The sequence below is a fragment of the Lepidothrix coronata genome, unplaced genomic scaffold (assembly GCF_001604755.1).
Source record: "Lepidothrix coronata isolate B3197 unplaced genomic scaffold, Lepidothrix_coronata-1.0 Scaffold13, whole genome shotgun sequence".
Lineage (NCBI taxonomy): Eukaryota > Metazoa > Chordata > Aves > Passeriformes > Pipridae > Lepidothrix > Lepidothrix coronata.
The window spans coordinates 7,778,321-7,798,594 of NW_016690193.1; the positions used below are offsets into that span (position 1 = coordinate 7,778,321).

At 37.3% G+C, this 20,274-nt stretch overlaps 1 protein-coding gene across 6 annotated transcripts in view; it reads right to left on the reverse strand.

The window, feature by feature from the left end:
* Positions 1–1,669: 1,669 nt before the first annotated feature.
* The window catches only part of MARCH1 (membrane associated ring-CH-type finger 1), a 230,483-nt gene continuing 211,878 nt past the window's right edge, over positions 1,670–20,274 (reverse strand). For all 6 annotated transcript variants that reach the window (XM_017806013.1, XM_017806015.1, XM_017806009.1 and 3 more), the window contains 2 exons: positions 7,833–7,980; positions 1,670–5,859 (listed from right to left, as the gene is read on the reverse strand). In XM_017806013.1, coding sequence (XP_017661502.1) covers positions 5,558–5,859; positions 7,833–7,980 — 450 coding nt within the window. In that variant the 3' untranslated portion in view covers positions 1,670–5,557. The remainder of the gene's footprint in view (positions 5,860–7,832; positions 7,981–20,274) is intronic.

A 20,274-nucleotide genomic window follows, 5' to 3' on the forward strand; every position in this document is an offset into this window, starting at 1 on the left:
TTTTCCCCAGCTTTCAAAATTTGCTAGCAAACCTAGAGGTAAAGTGGCGCTTTAAAATTCACTAAAGCCTCTCCCTGAAGCTCTAGACTGATTTGTTCTTTTGACTTTATCTTCAGGGCTTCTGTAAGTAGTCTTTCTTCTGAGAGCCATTAAGACTTGGTAGGTTTGTTGTTCTTTTCTGAGTTTAACCCATCTAAATATTTCTACTTTGCTTTTCATTCTATATTGTTTGTGAACCATGATTAAATTTTGTAGATCGTGTTGTTCCCAGACATATGTATACATAGATGTAATGATCCATGTTTCATTATAGATGTATTTCCTCAATTTAATTAGTAATTTAGTTAACACACTTAAAAATTACTCACCTGTCTTTTTCAATTTTTATTTTGAATAGTGCTGATTATTGTATTTTCATATATATTACCTTTTATGTGTTTAAAAAAAAAAAAAGGGAAGTTCTGTGATTCAGTGAGCATCAGTTATAAGTATTTGCAAGTAACAGAAGGGCAAGTTTGTCCCTGGGCCTACACTCTCCAACAGACTGGAATCATTCTGCTCTCATTTAAGCTTATTTTCTGAGCTCTGTTTCATAGTGAAAATGTGGTACACCAGTCAAAGTACTTTTGGCAAGTTCTTTGTTAACTTACAATTTCTTTGACTTTTAGGAGAGCTCATGCAAAACAGCCTCAATATTTTATTGGCTGGGGTTTTGGGGTGGGGGGCGTGTGTGGTTTGGTGTGAGTAAATACCACACAGCATGTTTCCTTGCTTATGTGTTTACAGACATCAAACTAAACAGAAATGTGTTTTATTCATCAAGCAATTGAAGCAAAGCAAAAAGGCATAGGGACCTATACCTCTGTTCTCTTACTACCAGTCATCAGCCATATGATAACTTATTCCAGCTAAAATTGTGATGTTTCAAAATGGCCCACTCTCTCCCCAGCTGACCATCCAGGAGAAAGATATGGGATAGATAGATACGACCCTCTGTAGAGAGCTAAATTTGCACCTTGGTTAGAACACTCTGTAGGTAGGATACTTACTTTGGTATAACACCTGACAAAGTACACAGGCTTTTTTATAATGCAAACATGTAGTATTTCTTTCATTAAAAAAAAAAATCTTTAAGGTTTTTGGAAAAGGAGAAAATCTAAAGTATAAAATGATAAAAAGTAGAACAAGATCTATTCTGACAGTCTGAGGTGGGATTAGCTTTAAAGTATTTTAACTGTCCAGCCCATCTTCAAATGTTTCTGGTGTTGGACATTCCAAAATCACTATAACAAAAACAGTTCATTCCAAAGCACTGTTTTCCTTAGGAAGCTGTCTTCCTCTTACCTTCCTGGAGTTGAAACCCAGTACTAGTTGTCCATTATGCTATGGATGTAAAACCATTTGCTTTCAGGGGGTTCTTTATAGAGTTGATGCTTGCAAGTTGAGCAACCATAGTTCTTTTCAAGTGTTTTTGTACCATGAGGTATTTTCCTGAGCATTCTGCCAAGCCGTGGTACCCAAAACTAGCCCATGGTAGTTATCAAGGTTTATCAGTATGAAGTATGCAGCTGAGTATATTGTTAACCTTTCTTGCAAGAGTGTGGCCTTGCCAATTCATGTTCAGCATGTGATGCTTTATATAACAAAGTGACAAGCGTAGAATACTACAGTAATTTGAGTCATTTGTTTAATACAAATACATTTTTTTCACAACAATAAGCAGATACATTACTTTTGTTTCCCTTGCCTTCTGTCTTTCAGTACACATTCACCCACAAAAACACACACATTTTCTTTTGCAAAAGAGAGGGAGTTAAACAAGTAACACAAACTTGTAGTTCCAAATATTATACAGAGTAAAATATTTTCATCATAGAGTTTCATTGCATTATTAGAAATTATAAACTGCTCTGGTGATGGGGAATTACTATTTTTTCTACACAACAAAAATAAACACTGCCTTCAGATAGAACAGTGTGTCAATGGCACAGTTGGACTAGTTGAGAATCTTTGTAATGCTAATGATAGTCAAAAGTAGTATGTTTATGCCAGTTTGAAATAAACTTTTTAATGCTTGTAACTTAGGAACAGAAATGTGCATGTTCAGAGGTTAGGAGTATCTTGTTTAAACTTCCAGATCTGACCTGACATCAGATTATTTCTGTCTACCTTCATTAAAACTTCATTTAAACAAGAATGCAGATTAAGCTCTACTTGGTAGTGGCAGCTCAGAGCAAGGTTCTGCCCTTGTGGGTTTAGCCAGGCCAGATTCCACTGTCAGCTTATTTGCCTGAGATGTACTGTGGCTACAGGCAGTTTGATATGGTTCTTTATTTGAGATGTCATCTTTATTACAAAGTCTTAGTCTGGATCTTAAAATCTTCAGTATACTGGTTTTTTTGGGGGGGTTGTTTTGTTTTGGTTTGTTTGTTTGTTTGTTTTTAGGATAGAATCCCATGGTTATTAAATTAATACAGAAAATTGTACTTTGCGTGGGAATGAAAAACTGCTGGTTGATAAGCATCTGTCTAGTGTCTCTATTTGTGCACTTTCCTTATTAATGAAGACCTGAATCCAAAGCACAGTGGCATGAATAGCTCCTTGCCCTCTTGAAGAGGTTGGACCCTGGTTCAGAAACAAATTGCAATCCCGCATGAAACCCCTGAAAGCTCTAGAATGTGCAGTGCACATAAGAAGAGAATGGGATGCACGAGCTAATACTGTAATACTTTAAAAGGTTAAAGAGTGCTTCAAGCCTGCTGAAACCTCTCTTGCTGATGCCTTGGCTCATTGTCCATCTCAGCACAGTGTCCCATTTTGCTCTTTTCCTGCTGTCCACATTAAGTATTTCAAATTTCAACTGAAGTCTTCCTCCATTCTTTTATTTATTTCACTGTAAACTCAGTTGCAGATATAGTTGAATGCCAAAACAGTGTTTTGAAGGGGAAGGCATTAGTATAAAATTTTGCACATTGTTTGTTCTGTTGGTGACTCTTCAGTATGTTTTTAAAAATGTACAATAATTTTGTTGGATGCTACCATTCTGCTTTTGGAAGCCTCAGGTATTTTCTTCTTTGAGTTAAATTCTATACTTGTTCAAGTAAAAAACCCTAATGTGAATTAGTCTCCTTTAAACACACAAAATAGGGATAAAGTACTTTCAATGGGGTCATGATGCTACAGCAGGTCAAAGAACAAGCTGCCTAGAGGAGCAGGGTTACTGTTACTGAGTAAGAAACTATTATTTCAGAAAGCTCTTAATTATCCTTCATAATAATGTTGTCAGTAAATTTTGCTATGATTCATCAGGTTTATTGTAAACATCCTTCCACACATTCAAATTCATTTAGTAATTTTAAGTGTCTAACTTCAGATATCATGAGATTTACCTTTTAGCAAGTAGCTTTTACACTTTTTGTAAACCATGTTGTTGCAGACTGTCTTAAACATGTGCAGTTATAAACCATTTGTTAGTACTGTTGTCATTCTCTGGAGACCTTCTGAAGTCTCCTCCACAATTTTAAATGGAGATGGTTTGGTTTCTATGTCATTTCAAAGGAGAAACTGCTACAATTGTGATCTGCAGTTGTATAATTGGGAAGTTATTTTATATAAAAATTGTGTGTCATTACATAAAAAAACTTAACATTAATCCAACTCACCTGGAGTAACTTACAGCAAATACTGACATATGTTTAGGATCCATTCAAGCACCAAGATTTTGTGTCCTGTCTAGCCAGATGACAATCACTCAGTTACAGCCAAATTTCATGAGCAATTGCAATACAAAAGAACATAATGATCTGATTAAAGACACATTTCTTGCTAATACTGCTACTTCCAGTATTCCCTGAGCCTTAAGCCAGTAAACATTACAAAGGAATACCTAGTATAAAAATTCCAGTACATCTTAGGCCCAGCATGCTGGATATTTGCAAGAATGGGATGATTCTGCTTTTTCATTGTAAATACTTGAGTATATAAAGAGAAAATTTACCATTAGAAACTTCAAGCCTTCTGTAGAATTCTAGTTTACTTGTAATTGTGGCAGATACCCCCCTTTGAAAGAACTTGTGCTCTCCTATCCTCTTTACTCTGGTTCTTTATCTGCTTGTTTGCTTTTCCTCCTTTACCTAAATACAAGATTAAAAAAAACCCAAAACTTTTAACTTTTTTTTAAAATATACATTATGTTCAGGCCCCAGACTTGTCCACACCAGTACATAACTACTCCAAGTCAATACTTGCACTTGCGTCCTGATGGTAAACACCACAGGTATGCAAAGTGAATCACAAAATTGGTTCTTTATATATAATTCACCCTGTTGGACAGAGTATTATATCTACATTCATTTATCTATTGCACCTCTTAATGCTATTCACACCTCATTTTTATATGACAATGCTCAAAACACGAAGTTAACAAATGAACTGTTGAACCTCTAACACCTCAAGTTTACCTGTACAGAAGGAAACCATTGATTCGTTTTTTTCAGCCAGGAAGATAAAAACTAACTTTTCAGAAAAAGGAGATAAAAACTAATATTTTCTTAAGATATGTAGGTAGGTATGTTCTCTTACATCTACCTTTCTGTATCGTGAATCTTAAAAAAATAAAACCAGAAATGGTTTCCATCTTCAGTATGTCATCCTTTTTCAGACCTTTAAAAATAGTCAATTTACTTTTGTGTGATCGTGCAGTAAACTGCTTTTTTTTGTCATTTACAATTCTGCCTCAATACTTTGCATATCAAATTTATGTCTAATTCACTCTTATTAGTAAAATAAACAGCAGAGCTGCTCTTTTAAATGCATCTCTACATATTATCTCCTCCCTGTACTTATGTTTCTGACAGCTGTATTTAAAAATATACCTGTAAGCTTATGGAGAGATGAGCTTATACTGGTTGGAATTGCTTAGTTTTCAAAAATACAGGCACAGTTAAAATATCCTTAGTTGACACAGCTGCCCAAGCATTCAGGCTCCGCTACAGTCACATGAACGTGCGTTACCGTATGAAGCTTAGAGAGTGAGTGCTGTGATAGAGCTCTCTCTACTTGGATTTGTTAATGCATATGATTGGATTGGTACTCTTTGAAGCATATATTTAAAAAGATAAATAGCAAATACAGCTTTTAGTAGTAAACAGATTAAAGGTTTTGGTTCTCTGTAAACAAAGTTATTATATCAGGTCTGTTTCTACTTTCCCATCCATCCCACTTAAAAAAAAAAAAAAAGTACTTTTGTCACATTGGTTTGGCATTGTCTGTTAAACCTGTTCTCTATTGCACTTTCTACACTTCCACTTTCACTACACTTGCTGACTAGTTGCGAAACTACTCCACGAACAGTCACATTCCATACAGTAACAAGTTGCTTTGCTGGATCCAGTTTCCTCGTAGGGTTTTGGTTTTCATATGGGTTTTTTTTGTTGTTTTTTTGTTTGTTTGTTTTTTTAACTGAAAAAAATGCAAAGTCATTTCTACTTTCTTGTAGCATTTGTAGTGTAGAATACACTACACCTTACACTGCAAAGAAGAAACAATGCTGTCTCTGTCAAACTGGCATGACCTCAGATGTCGTTCCTTCTGCTGCTGGCTGAGAGTTTGTACCTGTCTGTGCTACTGGCACCACCACCGCATCCTTGATGTCTGAGCTCTGAGTGCACAAAGAATTTTTCTCCTCCAGTTTTTTGATGGTGTCTGGGCAGTTCTGAACAAAGATCACTCTGTTGTAGGCTTTCAACCTGCGCCACAGCTGCACATAAACCTTACACTGCACATACATAAAGACCAGGCCCCCTGTGAATCCAATGGCCACTACAACGAGTTTTGTCCAAAATGGCCATTCAAGGACACCTGTGGAATAGAAACTATATTTATTACCACTATTACACATTGAATATCAAGCGCTGAATTTCAATCAAATGTACTGAAGCCACTTGCTAAGAATCCCCAGGTATGTACACACTATTGGGGCAGTTATGGCTCAAGCAGAAAACAGAAGGGGCTTCCTATTCCATAGACCAGCCAAGAAACTGCCTCCCACTTCTGACTTCACCACAATTTGTTCAAATAGGAAATGCAAGGGCCACTCTCACAAAGTAAGCATAATGTTCAATACAGCAATTAAGAGATTTCCATGGTATACTTCCATAAGGAGAAAAAAAGCCCCCAAGCCTTTAAATAGTTTGAGGTACTCATTTAAAACAGGACTTTTAAACTTACAGAATACTAACAAACACTACTAGTATTATTCTGGGCTTTCAGTTTTTCTTCTCCTCAAAATATGTTTATAAAAAGTGGTTTTTCTCCAGTCTTCACTGTCTTTTTCCCAGCAATTCCCATTTAAAGAGAGAAAATGGAGAAGAAAGCAAGCTATTTACATGTTTCTTCCTTCTCCCCCCAAATACATGTTTGCTTTTGTAAAAGTACTCCACTGTGACAAGCAAATTTTGGGGCAAGAGAGTTCTCTTCGCAAACACTTATTTTTGCACATAGCTCCAAGGCATCTCTTTGTCCACTTTTAGTGTAAAAAATCAGCCATTACATTTGGCAAACACTGAATTCTATACAGTCATAAATACTTTTTGAGCCTACCAAGAATAATTAATGTGATTCTTTTCCATTGTGTATAACAACAAAAATTCATGTTAGCTGTTTTGTTATGAAAATTCAGCTAATCCACAGAAATAGCTTCCCCGTTGTAATAAGTAGGGTGATGTACTCATAAATAAAAGTTCAAACCCATTCCTAGTACTGTCCTCAGGGCCAGGTTTTTCAGATAAAAACCAGCGTTACCCATTTCAAAAGAATGCAAAGCAAGACTTTGTAGTATATATTCATCTGTGACTTACTGAGCCTTGTTGCTTATTTTCCTCTCATAGGCAAGAAAGGCAAGCATCAAGAGTATCATCAAATATTTATCTAACTAGCAAGGCACAAAGCTCCACCTGTTTTGTTTTCCATGTTAACTTCAGAATATAGAACAAAGCTAGAGAGACCTTTGTTCCCCTACTGTGCTTAAAGTCAGTTCAGATCAAAACTGAAAAGTTTTTTATCATCATGATCACATTTAAGACTAAATTTAAGACCAAATAGACGTAGACTTGAAATGGAAAACAGTAGTTCAGTTTATCATATATTTTCCACATATGCTAAGAATGGCCCAAAAAGAAACCTACTTACACTAAACATGGATTTTGTTACATATGTCCAGCTGGGTTTTCAGGATCTCCACAGATGGAGACTCCACAACCTCTCTGTTCCAGTGTTTAACCATCCTCACAATGCACACTACTGGAACATGGACATTCACAGTAAATTCTATTTGAAACAACACAGGAATGGCTTTCCATGCTTCTTAAGTTCCACATGAAGGACTAACACAACTGGAACACGGTCTCTTGGAAGTCCGTATTAGGAAGCTTGTTAATGAAAAGGCTCTATCGTGTTTTACTTGCTATCAAGGTTCAAGGGAGTAATATAAATAAATTGCTATTTTAATGACCTGAACTTGCACCGAGCTGTTTGAACTTGACTCATCGCTTTGCCTGAGCTTTAGAAATACCTACATAATAGGAGATTAACCTAGCAAGAACCAGCAGGCTAGTTAAGCTGTTGTAATGATTACACAAAGCAGAGTTCTCTCTGTAGGGGCATAACATAAGCTTTTAATGCTGATGCATTCAGAAGTTCTGCGTTAAAGCATTTGATGTAGCCATTTGTCTGTGAGCTGTTATTTAAGAATAGAGTGTGACTGGTTATATAGCTGCCTTGCAAAGCCAGCCACTGCATTATCAACAACACCAAAGAAGGTAAAAGATACTTACCATTATCATTGCCTTGTTTAATTTCTTCAGCGGTTCTATCAATTAAAACATACAATGACCAAACAACACAGGTAATTGCAATCACGTGGAATGTGACTGAACATACTATTTTCCTCCTCTCACTTGTTGTCATCTGTAGTTTCTCCCACTGTAATAATAATTAAAAAAGAGGAGTTAAAAAAATCAGACCTGTAAAATTTTGCAATAAACTGACTAGACTGTTCTGGCTCTTTCTGCCAAAAACCCAAGCAGTAATGAAATTAACAAATCCTTTTATTTTGGTAATACACATTACAGGACTATGTGCACTGTCACTGTAAAATTCACAATCATCTCATTTTCACAGATTCAGAGGAATGAAGAGTTCTATTTCTGTCTGCTTGTGAATGATATCTAAAGTAATTTCATTGCAGTACAGCCATGACATGTTAATAAACAGGTAAAAAGATGAATATTTATTTTAAATTTGCGTTTCTGGTGATGAGACAAGAAAAGCCCAAACATTAGTTTGTAGTACTTATTAAAATTCGAGGAACGCAGTTATGTAACAACCTTCCCATAAAAGCACAGGAAATGCAACTCTATTGAGGATTAAATTCAATAAACTTGAAAAGATGATTATGTGGAAATAATTGTACATGATAGCACTCAGCCTCAATAACGCAAGGAGGATCTTCCAGGCATATGTTTCTGAATTATGGTACTAGATCCTATCTTAGTTTAAGGCTATTTTAAGATTAAATAGGCTATTCCCTGCATTTGAACAGTGCAACTCTTGAGGCAATATTTTCTAATCTTGCTTGTGAGGGCATAAATTTTTTTTTAGCCCTTCTTCAAAACAAAACCCTTCTCTACTAAAACGTTTGTCTTTGAAAACAGATGAAAGAATATGGCATTTAAAAGCAAAATGCCCCAATTCCAATGAATAATCTCGGAATCGGACACTAGCGTCTGAGGAAGGGAACCAGTACAAAGCACGAGACACGAGTGCCACCTCCCTGCGGCCCTGGGAACACCAGAGAGAGCTGTGCTCAGATCAGTGCCCAGCCTTAGCGGCTTAAGGCTGGGACAGAAACCCTGGCCACTGCAGAGCACTGAGGCGGCATACATGTACTTTGAAGGCACGAGTTTAGCTTTGTTTTCCTTGTTTAGGTTTTTGTATTGTTTTGGGTTTTCCCGGCTGTTTACTTTGTTTGTTTGTTTTTAAATGTTGTTTCTGGGAAAAAAACAAATTTTCCTAAATTCTTTATGGTTGGAGATGGCATCTAAGCTACATGGTCAGCCTTTCACCTGAACCAATATGGCCATTCTATTCAGAACACTTTTTGCTGTCAGGTCACGTTTTGAAGGAGCACAGCTGCAGTAAAGCTGAGGGGGTAAATGCCATGTCACTACGAGAAATAACTCTCAGAAATACTTCTTCCTGCCACTGGTTTTAGAGCAGGACATACCAGGACAAACAAATTTCGGTTTCTAATGGCAGTTGAAGCTTGCATGTGCCTGAGCTGTTGCCTCAAAACACAGTCTCTAGAACCTTTCCTAGCCCTTGCCAAAATTTAACAAATAATAGAATATTTTGAGTTGGAAGGACCTCTGATGATTTTTTTTGTGGCTCTCTTCTGAACTCACTCCAGCATGTCCTGGGGACCCCATAGCTCAATGCAGCACTGCAGGTGGGGTGTGATGAGAGCAGACTAGAAGGGCAGAATCACCTCTCCTGACCTGCTGATCACACTTAATGAACACAAGGCTTAACTGCTTAGAAAAATGGAAGCACTTCCTACGTAATATACAAAGAGTCAGAGCTATCAGTTTATTTATCAGCTGAGACGTCATTTCAATTTCTGATACACTGACTTAGGAGTGAAAACTTGCAGGGGTTTGTATGGCAGTCTGAAAAAATAGGAGAATTAAATTATTTTTTTTTTAAGTAATAAAACCCCAACACTTTATATTCATTGTGGTTCATGTAGGTAATATTCAGTGGCCAGCCAGAAAGTCTGAGGCATTATTATCACAGTCTTATATTATTGCGGTCATCGGGTTACACTGCATTTGACCTGGAGACTTTCATCCTTTCTGCAGTGAAAATTCAATGCAAGTCTTGCAAAAGACTCTTTCCAAAGAAAGAGTTGTCTTTGTCCAGATAGAAGAAAGGGTTTTACCATAGCCTCTCACTTACCTGTGGATGCTTCGTAAGAGATCAACATTGAATATAAAGAAGAATGAATTGTTCTTAAACAGAACTTTTCTGTCATCTCAACTGTGGTGCTACACTTTTTGCTATACTGGAGAGAAGATTCTGTGCAAGATTTTTATTGTCAGTTATATGTGCAGTCTCATTGTAGCCATTTTATGCTCTGACAAACTCAAAAGCCTCAAAGTGTTGACCTGAATGCCCAGTCAAAGACAATTGCTGGTCCTTTGAGTCTAAATGTAAACATTTTGCAGGTGGAAGAAAACCAGACAAAACCAAATGACCAACAAGCAGGACAGGTAAGTAAAGGAACAAGCTCACAAACTTCTACTGAGATTTACAAGAAAGTATATGAGGAGAGGGAGCTAGCAGAAAAGGGCTAAAGCAGGCCTTTTTGCTAACATCCCATGATCAAACCTAGCCAGAAAGCAAGCCAAGGCCTACTGGACTCTGCTTCCTCTAACTGGCCCCTTGTCTTCTACCACAAGACACCCTGCCTGCCTGCCTGCCTGCCTGCCTGGGTATTCTATCCACACACACATTACCACCTCAGAAATAAGCAGGCTGGCAGAGACTGGAAGAGGCCACCATCGTGGTTATGATACTGGAAGACACTGCAGAGTACCTTGTACTCCCAGACTGGGATACAAGAAAGGAAAAAGGTCCAAGGAGAGACTCTGTCTCATACGGGAGCATTTAACAGCTCTTAGTGTGTCCCAAAGCTGTGTCTCGGTTTTGTCCTGCCCTAGCTGCAGTCCCAGTTCTCTCAACTACAGTCGTGATGAGCTGAACTCAGAAGGGGAAATACAATTAAACTTTGTGTTGTACTCCTGGTGATCCCAGTGGTAGCTAACATAACTTTCCTACTCACATATTTTAGATTGGCTGAACAGTACTGTGTGACTCCTGTCACTCTGTACTAAATGAGTAATGTTAGATGATCCAGCAATTTATGTTGTCTTGGAGCAGAAAAGTGCAATTCACTATTTTAGAATTTTTTCTATAGCCTCGTATTGAAAATTTTTACAGCCCAGGACTTGATACAGCCTGAAGTTGTGTGGGGAAGTTTGGCAGGTGCTACCTTTCATGTCACACACTGCTTTAATGCCTCCTTAACCACTGATAAAGTCACCCCTGCTGTGTTTAGAAGCTTATGCAGTTCTCATGGCTTTCCACATTCATGATAGCAAGGCAAAAATAAATTGCATCATGTTTTGTTATCTTCATCAGTGATCTAGGAAAAATGCAACCATCAGGTTGATGACACTGTAACATGCGATGCACAGAATACAAAATGCCACCAAGAACAGAAAAATAACAGAAAAGTAAGTACACAGATGCAATTTTTTTTGGAAACTTACATGTTAATACACCTTCGGTGCTCTAGAGACTGTAAGGAGAGAAAGAAATGGAAGACTAACAGCCAGAGGAGACATTTATAATAATTTGCAAATTACTGAGTCACTAAACTGATAGACAAACTAGTTTTTGCACAACCCCCTAGGAAGCATCCCTTCACTGCTGTACATCCAATTGTCACCACCCACAGATTCGTTAATCCTGGCAGCAGTACCAACATTGACTGGAAATCATCACAGATGCAGATGGTTTAAGGTCCTGCAAATGCAAGCAATCGCATGAATATCATTAGGCTTCATAGAACAGGTGTGCTAAAACACTTTGTAACATCTAACAACAATCAGAAGACTTTTTACACAAGTCACCAAACAAATCCAAAGTGTAACGATATGTATCCCCAGCAGAAAGCTTGGAATATCCTCAGCCCCCTTTTTATTTTCCGAATAAGCTTTCCGAACATGACACTTGCACTGTGCTCTGCAAACCACTGGAGGGTGGTAGCACACTGTCTGCCTGCCTCAGAGGTTCCTACCAAGAAGCCAGAATGAACTGCCAAAGGAAAAAAGCTGGATTGTAAATGTGACCAGAAACACACCTCCCACCCCAGCTACTGCTTACAACTACTTCTAAAACATGATGCGCACCTCAGTCTGAATTCCTATGCTTTACTGCCTGAGAGGTTTGGAATAATCCTGAAAGTGGCAGCTGTAAAACTGTACCTTGTTCTTGGTTTCTACCTCGGGTTTTTCTTTTGTTTCTTAAAAATTATGTCACTCAGAAACTTCAAGAGAACAGTTACTGATTTCATAACCCACTCTTATAATTACAAAATGTAGTCATGAGTCTTCTGGGGAAATAAAAAAAATATTAAAAAGAAAAAAACCCTAATAACATACAGGGAACTTCTAAATCATATGTAGCCAGCCACTTCCCTTTCTTGTAATGTAGTTTGAGAAAATCCCTGATATTTATTTTAAAGGATCACAATTTCCCTCCTTCCATGTCACTTCTAATAAAAGCTTGATTAACTAATATGCAACAAATAAATATGAATATTTTTTAGTATCTTCTGAAAACATTGCCTGTGAGTATGGGTATGTTGCTTCATATCCTGGATTCCAACATAGCCTCTCTTAACAGAAACAAATTTGCAATTTTAATTCCCTTCCATACATTAAGCTTTCTGCAAAGTGGTTTCATGATGGCCCAATGCAGAACCGAAAGTTTCACACTGCTCACACAAAAGTTTCACACTGCTCACACAAAAGCTTCACACTGCTCACACAGAAGCTGTTCCCACACCTCACAATGGCACTCTGCAAACACTGCTGCTTGGGTTTCTTTTCCCCACTTCCACATTGTAGATTTACTGCCTGCCTGCCCCCATACACCACTTTGTGTCCACGTGTTGCCTCCTGCTGCTGGTTATCTTCTGTCACACTGGCCACAGATTTTTGTCTAGACAAGATTTCGGGAAGCAACTGCAGAACCACTGCAGGTTTGCAGACTCACACCTCTACAACTGAAGGTCTCTTTCTCCTGCAGGGGCTCAGCACTGAGGATGCCAGATATTGAAGGTGAAGTTAATGGGCTGCTTTGCAACATGCTGTGCATGGTTGGACTTTTAACTCCTGGGTATTTTCAGGAACCCTGTTTTTAAAAATTGCATGTAAGGAGGTCTGACAGCGGAATCTGGTATGGGTATGACATAGCTAATATTAAATATTTTTTCTGTTCTGACATTTTTCTCCTTATCCATCATTTAGCAAAAAAATGACTATGTATGTAATGTAAACAGCACCCACAGCTGGAAGGACTACCTTCTGCTCTCACCTAGTAGTAGTAGTCATGCAACATTTTCTGAATTCTTTCAACAATCTAAAGAAATAGTTTGAGCCAACTTCTATCTTGAAGTAATTACTCCTGCAAAATAAAGGCTAAAATTATTAACCAGAGACTGTTGTAGAAACTGCCCTCTGCACACAGACTAAAAACACACACAAAAAGATCTTTCTTATCTGAAACCAGACCCAAAGAATCTAGCCAGCATTTTGGAAAATTAACTGGAGCAGTGTATGCTGAAGTGAGCTGAGCACTGAAATATGTCAATAGTCTGAACATATAGCTCAGAGTTATTTATCTTAGGGAGGGTGTTTTCTGGTCACTTGTTGCAGTACTAAAGGGCTCAGGCTCCACAGTGAGCTGTTCACTGCTATCAACCTACCAGCTGGAGGAAAGCAGCTGCCATGGTAGTTTGTGGGAATGGAATTTGTGCAGTGGGTGGAAGAGGAAGAAATAATAGTAATAAAGGACAACAGGGCTCCGCACATGTTGGGAGAATAAAATAGCCTTGTGGAGATTTGAAGTACTCATAAGAGATGAGAATTCAAAATGTGTTATTTGAATAAAAGCATTCTGGGCCACTCTGCCATCTAAACAACATGTGGTTACAGCCTGTACCGGAGGCACTGCATTTTAAGGAAGATCAAGACACGCCTTACCACATCCTGCTACAAGATGAGAAGTGCCCCTCAGACAGTCCAACAGAATGTGCCAGGTCTCATGGCTGACAAGAAAAGGTTTTGGGCTATAAAAACACCTCTGCTGCGTTCTTTTCCCAAACACATCCCAGAGCACATTCAGAGAGGAATAACTGAGCAGGTTTACAGAAAATAGAGAAAACTTATTTGTCGTTGCCTTTTGTCAAAAGATACATCCCAGAGATTGAAACTCTTGTAAGGATAAAGAATAGAAGGCCATAATTAGACCCCTGCTACATTTATCACTGAACAAGGAAATAAAATAAATTTTAAAAATCCCATGTCACATGGTGCATCATATGGCCCTATCTATGCACAACCTTACCTTGCTCTGATTAGCTCATTGGATGAGCTAGTACAAATCATTCTCTGGCAAACCTGTCCAAAGTTTACCTAAAAACTATTTCTGTCCCTAGGAGACACTAAACAAAGCTGGCTGGAATTCAAATGAATGTCTGTGATGTATTTAAAATACCTATTAAAAATTTAAAACTGAACCAGAAATGGGTGCATTTCTAAAGTCACACATTTAATTCACTTTTATGTGCAATATGCATATCTACAGTAATAAAAGAAATACATAATGAAAAAATCTCACTTTGATAAACATCTTAAGATTATCATCTGCAAAGAAATAATTATTCAGTTTTATCAAAATCAAGACCGCACATTAATTTTTTTTAAGTGACAGTTAAAACCACTGGACTTAAGTGATATGATCAGTATGCACTCTTCACAAACATACAGTTTTTAGCTGTGTATGACATCAATTAGCAAACCCTTAAAAGTTAGAAAATAGAAGTTGAGAAATTAAAAAGTATAAAAATTAAGTAATTCAAGAATCTAATTTCTAAAATGAAGTAGCTGGTTTTGGAATATGAAGTAATATTGAGAACACTTGTTTTTTACCAACTAAAAGTGCCTGCATCCTAATCATGCCAACATAGACTAAACAACAAAAAAAATGCTATGCTTTGGAAATATAGGAATAGCCAGACCTTATGTCCCTCTCATCCAATGCTCTGTCTTGGATAGAGGCCAATACCAGATGCTTCAGAGAGACATGCAAAAAACCCCATGGCAAACAGTTATAGCACAATGTCTCCATATTGGGCGTCTCTTTCTAGTTCCCATCAGCTAGAAATTGTTTTGCATCAATATATAGAATGCAGAAGTACTTGACACAGTGTTTATTTTCCAAGTATCCTCTTTGAATACTGAAAAAACATTAACCAATTTTTTGTTCAATAGAGTCTTCAGTACTATCATGAACTTCTCTTTTAAAATTGCTTTTTCTTTGCTTGCCTTGTAAGGTATTTAAGAAAAAGATTATCTTCTAGCATAGTAAGCTTCAGCTACCTTATCTAAAAAGATAATCTTGAGAGATAAACTGCAGGTAAAACATTAAACCACTGATCAGGACTGAACTATCACCAGAATGCAAAACTATGTCTGGTACTAAGAAAAAGAGGCACCAAGAGCTCTAGAAAGATTTACTTCAGGCATATGACTTTATTACTCAAAACTCAAAAAACAAGTGACATGTGGGCAACCTATAAAGAAACAAGGAAAAACAGGGCAGAATTGATGTCTCCACTAACTTTTATCACAGTTAGTCAAGAAAAGAAACAGATGCTACTGTTGTCAGCTCTCCCTACAGTATTTCTACCATCATTCTATCAAAAGGATCTAGTTTGTCACTTTTATTCTCTTTGCAGCTAGTCGACACCCGCCTCTGTCTACTCTGTGTTTCTGAAAGAGCAACACATCTAATTGAAGGCATGACATTTCCTCCAGTCACTAATTAGCAAATGCCTTTAAATCTCAGTCCAGTTCTCAAACAACAACTTACACACACACACAAAGAAAACCATGAAAAAAAGAATCAATCAATCTGACTGCCATACCACATGAGCACAGACCATAATTTTGCTGCAAGGGCAGTTATGCTGAGATTTCACTTTCCAACCAAAGCAGGGAGAAGTGCTGCATTTTGCAGTATGTATTCAATAGACAATACAAAAGCAGCCATGACACATGCTCAGTGGAGGATTTGAGACGGATTGTGCCGTGGTCAAAGCAATCACAAGTCCTTCCTCCACTACAGTCGCCATAAAAAAACATCCCCCAACAGTCTGTGCCTGAGTCTGTCTTTGAAAACCAAGTAAGATGGGTTCCCTTTGCACATTTGAGTGTATTTTGTTCTCAAATGGCGTGATGAATGTAGCATGAAGACTGGGATAGCATGGTAGAAATAGGAAAAGAAGAAAAATTAGAGTGCAAGGTGGATATAGCAACATGCTGGAGCCAAAGATTCCATTACATAGCCTTGTACACCTCTCCATTTCCTTTAATCCTTCAGTCCTGTCCAACTGAAGTTACTCTGAAGATCTGTTGTTTTAGGCAGCTAAAACATAGTCACAATATATGATCACAGTTTTGTTAGAAAGTCTTTACTTCAATTGCCTTCTCTCCAGTATTCATCACACTGCTTAATTTCCTCAGTGTCAAATTGTCTAGCCTGCTGAGAATCCGTCTGAATTGTTACAAAGACATGGCTTGGTTTAAATGTGTTTGTATACCAAAACTCTGTTATTTTTAAATACATTGTTGTTCAAACATACCTAGACATACCTTTTTTTTGCAGTTATATATACAGTATATACACATCTGAATTGCATGCAACAAAGATTAAAAAAAGGAGCTGACGCTATTAATTATCTATAAATGTGGCTTTAGCAAGATTACTGACTTCCCATAGCTGAATAGCTACAGTTACCTTCTCTGTCTTTTAATTTTCCCACGAGAGAGATTCTTTTGATGCAACTAAATAAAAACAAAACAGAGGAAATTTGTGCTGAGGAAAGCTACAGTGATTAACACAAAACTACAGCCTAGTGGTCTGGTAAAGACCTGAGGGAAGCCATTAATTCTGAAAAACCTCCAACTAATACCATATGTTCCAATTTTGACACATAGAAGTTGGAGCAGATGAATAAAGACTTGAATAATTTCTGGGGAAAAATTCCTTTTTTTTCCAAGTAATTTTAATAAAATGCTACAGGAATAAAATTAAATTAACAAAAAAAATTAAAAATACTGAATAAACTCATAATTATCCCATTTGTACATAATTTAGACCAATTACTGAAATTTCTGTGTTCGAGAGAACATCACTCTGTTAAAGAGAAGCCATTTTTAGCATGCATTCATTCCACCAACAAGCAAGAATCAGCCTGTGAGCAGATCATTCTCACATCAATAGGTCCCAGGCAAAATAAATTTGAGGTAAATAGCAACTGTAAAATTGTATGTGTTAGTTACGTGACACATAATGATATACATTAATCAGATCGTGAATAGCAGCCCACTCCCATTAGAGTTGGTAAAATTACTAACTTCAAAATTAAACAGTAAGAACGGCATTTGTACAAAACTCCATGAATAAAAATGACTGGTTTAGGTCAATGTTTGGGTTGATTATGCTCTTTAAATTTCATATTACTAGCTATACATTGTGTGCCAGGGTACCAATCCATTCACATTTTCTTTAGTTGCAAAGCCAGTATCAAGTTGCAAAGCCTCTTAATTAATTTCAATGCTTCGGCTACCCAGTCCCTCCTTGGTTATAATTATTGATGAGGTCAAGGTGTAAAACAAAACACTGAAAGGGCTGAAACAAAAAAATGAAAAGGAGACCCCTAGTTCTTAAAAAATGAGAGGCTAATGAACTGCAGGATAGTGTAGGACTCTAACTAAAATGGAAATTCAATCTTTTGATGCAAGTTGCATCTGTAAAACAGCTCAGATCAAACTGTTTACTTCAGCCTGAGAAAGCACAGAAGATTTGTACCTCCCAGAGCTCATGTTCATGGCTCTGTGAAATAGTGGATAACTCTACTAATACCCAGACCTAAACAATCTCCTGAATTCCCTTGACTTCTGTAAATGCTATGAGCAGAAGCAGCCAATTTGGGTACTAGCAACTAATTAGAAGAGGACATAGTTTTCATTTAATTTTATGGTATAAGATTTTTCATTTGCTTCTTAAAGAATGCAAGTTCAAAGCAATGACAGTTAAAAACATCTCATTCCACCTCCAGGAAGGATTTGCTGCACTGGGGGTGTCCCAGCAAAGTATCATGGTTAGAAGGCCTTTAGAAAGCCTAAGGTTATGTTATGATGGTTTCAAGGTAGGAAGCACAAGAATTTCTTGTCAGAAGTCCATGGGAACTGGAGCAGCTGTGTGAATAAAGCTATGTTTTGAATGGAAGAGAAAGACATACAGAGATGACAAGCTAGCACAAATTCTACCACTATGAAAAAGCTAAGAACTAGTATTCTTGTTGTGGCACAAAATGCAAGACAAAATTATTCTGCGAACTACAGCATGCTCTCTATATACAGATAAATTAGCAGTAATATATTAATACTCTCAAAAATTAAGAATGCAACTGTCTGAACAAAGTAGCCCCTGGCATCTGCAGGGCATCACAATCAGATATAAATGCTATGAAATCATTTTTACTTTAAAAGCTTTAATATACACATTCTCCCTTGAGCCCAAAGTTATTCTCTATAATGACTGACAGCCAATGAGAAAGTAATAGCTTTGTGCCTTTGTGCATACTGGTGAATTGTCTGACCCTATATATTGCAAGAAATTATTTGAGGCTACTGATGTTTTGAGACAGTTTACTAGAAGAAAGGTGTAGCTGCACCAGAAATCAAAAGGAAATGTAGGATCTTCTTCTATATTAAGGAGTGCAAAGTATTCACCAAATTGGGTTGAAAGGGAACTAGTCCCACAGCAAGTCAATGATACCAGACCTATGCAATATTTGCTATCACTTCTTATCATAAGCCTTATCAGAAAACAGATGAAAAAGCCAGATGGTTCATACTTCACAGCACAGGGCAATAAGAATCAAACAGCAAGCAATATGGTAATGACTGCTCAGAGTTTGGGGTTTGTTTGGTTGGTTTTCTTGTTTGTTTTTGTTTCTCCTCAGAGACTCTGCAGGTTGCTTCTGGCTTGTAGAGTCTACTCTGTCAGGAGAAGCAGTTTCTAATGATGACCACTTTTGATTTCATAGCACATTTCTCTGCAGGCTATATAACTTTTGGCAGTGATCATCATACTCTTAAATAAGGAATGTAAACACAAATTGAACCAAAAATAAAACAACACCCTTAACATATTTTGCTGTCATGAATTTTTCATACATGCTACCAGATTTTATAAAAAGAAGATTTATCCACAAAGCATCCCATTATGAATTAATTCCTCCAATCATATTTTTCAGTATTTACTCTGTCTATAAGACTGTGTTGAGCACAGAGAAGAGAGCTGAATCTGTCTCTCTCACACATTAGGTAAGAGATTTAACAACTGACTTTAGATTAGTGCAGGTGACAACTGTTTTGTAAAAAAAGGCACCCTATGAAGTGATAACTCCAATAGGGGGGAGCAGAAGGGATGTATCCCTAGTGATACATGAAGTTTGGGAGTGAAATGGGACTTAGAGATTCACTTTAGACTTTCCTTTTGTCTATCATAGATCAAAGCAACATTCTAATTTTCTTCTGTTGCTTCCATAGATGATTCACATTTTTTTTAAGGAGCCTGCAGAATTGCTGAATCTCTGCCTTACAGCTGGGCATTACCCACAAGTAGTCTGTTGTCTCAAACCCTACCTTTGAATTGGTTACATAGCTCCTGCTGACCCAATGATCTTGTAATAAACAGAGTATCTTTAAACTATTAAATATTTGCTTTTGATCTAGTAGTTGAATCAGCATTATATCAAACAGTTGAAATCTTTCCCAGACTGATTTTATCACTAGTCTGACCACAAAGGGGCACTGATACGCTTGAACTGACTTTTACTTTGTATGGAAATTTGTGCCAGCCTGTTCCCTAACTTCTCTCCAGGGCCTAAATACCCTGTTCTGGGCAGCCGTGAAACATGTATCTCCAAGTGGGACATAAATCTTTGAATCTTGCAAGACAGTTAAAGTTTGCCTGCATATTTTATCACTCTTATTTATTCATAAAATAAATTATATCAAGCAGACAGAAAGCATTCCGTCCTTCTCTAATAACAGTAGCTGAATATATACGAAGTTGCACAGAGTTCAAGGGTGTAAAACTCAAGAGAGGGACCTTGTATCATATTTTCAGTATATAGGCAAATACGGAATAGAAGAGGAGTAAACATTTAAAAGATATATGTACACATTCAAAATAAATAAGATCAAGTTCCTTTCGTTATCAGCATTTGGGTTTGCTTCTGTTTAATTTAACAGAAACATATCACTCTGTTCTAAAAGAAAATTCCCAATT